We start from the raw sequence: 6,000 nt of genomic DNA on the forward strand, positions 1-6,000 counted from the left end.
GTTTCATCTATTATCAACTAAACAAACTGTGAAGCAGCCAGAGGCCATGGCCTCCTCCTGTATCAAGGTGTATTAGTGACGAAGGAGTTTTATTATTAATAGAAATGTGTCTTAAGAAAGCCTGTTCCTGAAAAACTACTTATTACTGGGAACATCGAGTCCATGTCTCTTTTGAAGATCTTCAGCACTAGTGATTTTCAGTTCATAGCTGCGTATCACTACAAATAAGCCAGTGAGTAAGCCATTCCCAAGAAAGATCAATTCAAAGGCAGAAAAAACAAGCAAGCTTTATATTCATGAGTGTGTGGTAGACTGAAGGCAAACCATACCTAAGAAATCCTACTTATGCCTATTTAGGACTGGAATGAGGGATACTTAGTTGTACTACAGCAGATTTCCCCAAACTGGTGTCCCCTCCAGAACTTTTGGATGCCAACTTCCATCACCCCCAACCAGCATGGCCAATCGCAAGGGGTGACAGGCAGTGGCGTAGGAAGGGGTGTGTGGTAGGTGGGTGCCGACCCAGGTGTCATCAATGAGGGGGGTGACAAAATGGTAAAAATGTGTGAGGTTTTTTTCAAAATATAAAGGCTGCCTGCAGACAGCTTTCTGGATCATGGGCCAACATGACTAAACCATTTCTGGCGCAACGGGACACCGTGACAAATGCCAGAACACACTGAAATACCATTTACTTTCACACCGCAGCGGTACCTATTTATATACTTGCACCGGTGTGCTTTCGAACTGCTAGGTTGGCAGAAGCTGAGACAGAGTAATGGGAGCTCACCCTGTCGCAGGGATTCAAACCACCAACCTTCCGATCATCAAGCCCAAGAGGCTCAGTGGTTTAGACCACAACACCACTTGCATCCCCTTAGTAAGCCATGCTTTATAAAATCTCATCTGCATCTCACGTTGTGGAATAAAAGATTAAACCAGTCCCCTGGTTCAGATGTGTATGTAATGTAGACCTCAGCCCACATAAAAGAGATTTCTACCCAGCACCCAGCTTCAAAAAAAGTATTCCAAACAATCAAAAACAACCCACAGAGGCTCAGCATTAAGTTTGAATCCCTGCAAAGCAGTGTTCTAGAGATGCCATCATTCACTGATGACTAGTCTACACAGGAAATGAGATGCCTGGTGGCCAATTTCATTGAAATGTCTCAAATTACAAATACATTAGTCCCTGCATGGCATTAAAAAAAACAAAAACCTTATGTAAGTGTGCTTGCTGTCTTCTCCGTTTTGCAGCAAATTCAAATTCTGCAATTGTCTTCTAGAGCTGAAATAGTCTATTTAAACAACAACAACTGTGGAGTGGGCCAGTTCATGACTTTGCTACCAGCCCTGGGGACCATCACTTGACTGTGTACGTTGCTTGTGATAGCATTCCAGACCCTAAGATAACTGGGAGCAACAGCCACTGCAAGCAGCAGCAGAAGGTGTAAGTCATTGCTGAAGGGGTGAAGAGTAAGAAGCTGGCTTAGCCTTCACTGCAAAAACTCAGAAGGTTTGTGATGGAATGTGTGTTGGTTGTCAACTGGAAAACCAGTAAAGCTTCAGGTTTTCTTATTTTAACCTCAGATGTGGCACCTGCAGACCTCTCGAGAAACTCTCCTGTCTACACTGACACATCATCTCTTGATGTTCATTTCCATGAATGACATGAAAGGCTCATCCACACTAGGCTTCTGCCCATGCTTTCCACGCTCAGACCTGTGTTTCCTAGTCCCAGCGTAAGCACTCCTCCACCCCCTGTTTTCCCCAGGAAAATGCACTCTCTAATGCTGAATCGGAGCAAACGATAATTCGGGTTTCTGAGGATTGCCAAGAGCGTTAAAGAGCTGGTTTCCACGAGGAAAGTAGCCGGGTGTGAAGAGAACCCTGATACAAACCGGAAAAGCATGGTGGGATATGAGTGTTGATGAGTCCTTACAAGCACTGGTCAACATCTCTTGCATGGGTGAAGCTGAATAGCAGCACCATTTAGGAACATAAGAAGGGCTGCAGCTCAGTGGTAGAGCAAACACTTTGCATGGAAAAGGTTCCAAAGTTCAATCCCCAGCATCTCTAGGTGGAGAAGAAGAGTTTGGATGTGATATCCCGCTTTATCACTACCCAAAGGAGTCTCAAAGCGGCTAACATTCTCCTTTCCCTTCCTCCCCCACAACAAACACTCTGTGAGGTGAGTAGGGCTGAGAGACTTCAAAGAAGTGTGACTAGCCCAAGGTCACCCAGCAGCTGCATGTGGAGGAGCAGGGAATTGAACCCGGTTCACCAGATTACAAGTGCACCGCTCTTAACCACTACACCACACTGGCTCTCAAGAGCTAGAAATGCCCTCTGCCTGATCCCCAGAAGAGCCTCTGCAAGTCAGTGTCCCCAGTTATAAGCTAGATGGCCCAATGGCAGAGGCGTACTCAGGGTCCCTTGTGCCCTTGGCAAAGAGCTGTACTGGCATCCCTCCCACCCGCTGAAAGAAAGAAGCAGGCAAGGTTGCCTGGATAGGAGGAACATGCTTCCTGCCTAGAAGTCATTCCAGTGAGTCCTTTTGTCCCCTCCAGCAGCAGCAGCTTTTCCTGCTGGAGACCCTGGCAGATTCCCTGAGCTGAGGGCGAAGGAGCTCCAGGTGTCTTGGGAGGACTCCCAACACCTGATAGGTGATTGCTGCACCCTGCCTCAAGCCTACACCCCCAGCGGGGGCTGGTTTCGCCAACCCCTAGGTACACCTCTGCCCAATGGTCTAACATGGTATAAAGCAGTTTCTTAGATTCCTGCAGGATCAAAGGTCCAACCTAAGATGCTTCTTAGGAACTTACAAGCAGAACTTGAAGGCAAGCAGCCTCTCCCTGTTGTAGCAATTGGTGTTCAGTGGCATGCTGTCAGAAACAGTTTATCCATCTTATATAAAACAGGGATAGGGAAACCCAACAGCAGCACCCCATGTTGTCATTTATGACTCCCATCAGAGCAGCTAGCATGGGACCAATGGCCAGGGATGATGGGAGCAGTAGTTCAGCGACACCAGAGCACCCACACATTCCCCATCCCTACTATATGAATTTCATGAGTCCATTCTCCCAGTGCAGATCCTTATGCAGCCAAAATGGCACAATCCATTCACAAGAGGGAGGTACCAGCTGGCTCAGGGAAACCCAGAAGTTTGCAGAAGTAAGCTATAAATAAATCGTTTTTAGGAAGGAAAACAAAGGGGAGATCTTTCAGTGAGGGCTGAACATGCTCAATGGATATTGAATGCTAGTAGATTGCAGAGGGGAGAATGGAATATCCTGAAAAAGGGCAAGGCTGGCTGGCTAGAATTCTGAACAGGACCTCTCCTGATAGCAGGTCCCACTTTTCATTGCCAACAGCCATTTACAGGGCTTTCCCACAGGAGTTTGTATAATTCACTTTCCATACTGAATCCAGCCATTAAGTAGGTTTTTACATTCACACCTCCCCTCAAATGCAGGAAAAGCAACAGCGCTGTCGGTGTCGTGAGTGAAAAGTAGCCCCAATACACCAGCAGCCTAAGTGGGATGTCTCAAAGACATCACCTACGCACACCAGACTGTAAATAACCCAAGCTATGAAAGACGCGGGTGGTGCTGTGGGTAAAACCTCAGCTCCTAGGACTTGCCGATCGCATGGTCGGCAGTTCGAATCCCCGCGGCGGGGTGCGCTCCCGTTGCTCGGTCCCAGTGCCTGCCAACCTAGCAGTTCGAAAGCACCCCCGGGTGCAAGTAGATAAATAGGGACCGCTTACTAGCGGGAAGGTAAACGGCGTTTCTGTGTGCGGCTCTGCCTCGCCAGGGTAGCTTCGTCACGCTGGCCACGTGACCCGGAAGTGTCTGCAGACAGCGCTGGCTCCCGGCCTATAGAGTGAGATGAGCGCACAACCCTAGAGTCTGTCAAGACTGGCCCGTACGGGCAGGGGTACCTTTACCTTTTTTTATGAAAGAAAAGGTGTGCTGTGCATAAAACAACCTGTGGAGCTCACTGTCAAAAGCAGAAAACTGCACAGCTGGGATACTTTAAAAGTCAATCTCATCCGCTAAATGCTATTATTACAGAGACTTGTCAGTTCGGTTAACGTCAAAGCTTGTTATATCATAACACAGCTCGTCAAGGAAAAATATTTTCAAATGCTTGGGGTGGGAAATATATTTTGGAGGATTTATATCCTGGGCCTCTCCACATACAGTCTCAATAATATAAAATAATGCAAAAATAAAATGTACTTATAAACATCTGAACAAATCCATTTCTCATATAACACCCCCCCCCCCGACTCTTTCACAGGTTTCACACCTCTGGGCAGCTGAACTAAAGTTCATGCACAAAGGCAAAACCAGAACCAACAGTGAAAACAGATCAAACCAGTCATTGCTAACATACAGTTAATAAAGGAATAAAGGAGCTTGGTGGTACTTCAGGGAAATACTATAAAAAAGCAAAACATACAGCAGGTGGACAGAGCCTAGAGAGAAGGAAGGAGGGAAGGAAGGAAGGAAGGAAGGAAGGAAGAAAGAGTTACTGGAAAATTGACTTGCATTGCCAATGCAGAGGCATTAACATTGGACTTCCCAAAGTGAGACTTACTTTGCCCTAGCGAGATGCAAGTGAGATGCTTTTCTAAGAACAAAACCCTCCATGTAGATATGACAATAACACAGGCATGTTCTTCAGAGCATACCCAGTCCATCACAGCTTCCAACACTGAACAGTGAAACGCCCATGTGATTTTTACTCGCCCCCCACCCCCACCCTTCGTACATGACAGTGTTTTCCGATTTGGAAAAGTGCTCGCAAGTAACCCAAGGCGTGAGAGAGATGCCCCTTCTTGGCGATGGAGGAAGAGAAAAGGGAGAGGCGGGCAGAGAAGAGGCGCGACCGTGCGCTCCCCTCCGCGGCTTTCTCCCGCTTACCTATGGTGGAGACCACGGTGCTCACGAAATAAAAAGCCCCCGGGAAATCCCACCGGGGCAGCGTGTTGTTGATGCGGATGCCGGCCACGTAGGCGCCCTCGTACTCGCGCAGGAGCTCCTGCAGCTCGGCCGGCGTGAGGTTGAACCTGTGCGAGAAGTTCTCCAGCCTCTCCAGCCACTTCTCCTGCGCTCGCAGCTCCGTGGGCCGCTCGAGGGCCGAGAAGACGGCCGCGCCGCACAGCAGGTACGAGACGATCAGGACGGCCAGGAGCGCGAAGCGGGCGTTGTCCTCGTTGAAGGCGTACAGGCCGGGCGCGGGGCAGCAGCACACCCCGCGGCACCCCATCTCCGCCCGACGGCGCGCCCTACCGGTGCGCCCCCCGGAGGCCCATCTCACGCGATCCGCCGCGGGCAACACGTCGGGCGGGCGGGCTGGCTGACTGCCGGTTCCCAGAGCCTGGCGGCGGCGGCGGCAACCACGCGATCCTCGACGGCGAGCGGAGCCCCAGGACTCCCCGAGGCGACTGTGGCAGAGCAGGGCGCCGAAGCGAAAGGCCACGAGGGCATCGCAGGGGTCCCGTCCGTGGAGCCGGCGAGCCTGCCTTGGATGGAGTTCAATGGTCACCCGAGGCAGAGACGGGTGGGTGGGTGGGAGGCTTGCTCCCGAGTAGTACCGCCCGCTCGCAGTCGAGGGCTCTCGCAGTCCCAACCTCCGCTCCTCAGACCTTGGAGAAGTAGTTCTCGTCGCGGTCCGCCCGCCAGTTTCTTTTTCCGCCGGGATCTACGGAGCACGTGGCCCGGCTCGCGATTGAAAAAACACGAACTCCGCCCCGAAGTTCAGCTTTCTTGTGAGTCGTCGTGCGCGCGGCGCCGGAGCCTGCTTTCTGCAGAGAGCCTCGCCTAACGCGACGTGATTCAAAAGGAACAAGGGAATGTTTCTCTGATCATGTGCGGAGCGCATTTCTCTCTCTCCGGCGAGCCAACACAGCACGCGCTGACCTGTCCCAAGCGTAGATCAGGGACGGTTTCAGCCCCGGCATCTTTTATTCGGTTTCACCCTGAATGC

At 50.6% G+C, this 6,000-nt stretch overlaps 1 protein-coding gene across 1 annotated transcript in view; it reads right to left on the reverse strand.

The window, feature by feature from the left end:
- KCNK13 (potassium two pore domain channel subfamily K member 13) overlaps positions 1–5,360 on the reverse strand; it is a 54,861-nt gene extending 49,501 nt beyond the window's left edge. The window contains exon 1 of the mRNA XM_053377125.1: positions 4,935–5,360. Within this exon, the coding sequence (XP_053233100.1) occupies positions 4,935–5,280 (346 nt within the window). The 5' untranslated portion in view covers positions 5,281–5,360. The remainder of the gene's footprint in view (positions 1–4,934) is intronic.
- Between the last annotated feature and the right edge of the window lie 640 nt (positions 5,361–6,000).

This window comes from Podarcis raffonei, chromosome 1 (assembly GCF_027172205.1).
Source record: "Podarcis raffonei isolate rPodRaf1 chromosome 1, rPodRaf1.pri, whole genome shotgun sequence".
NCBI lineage: Eukaryota > Metazoa > Chordata > Lepidosauria > Squamata > Lacertidae > Podarcis > Podarcis raffonei.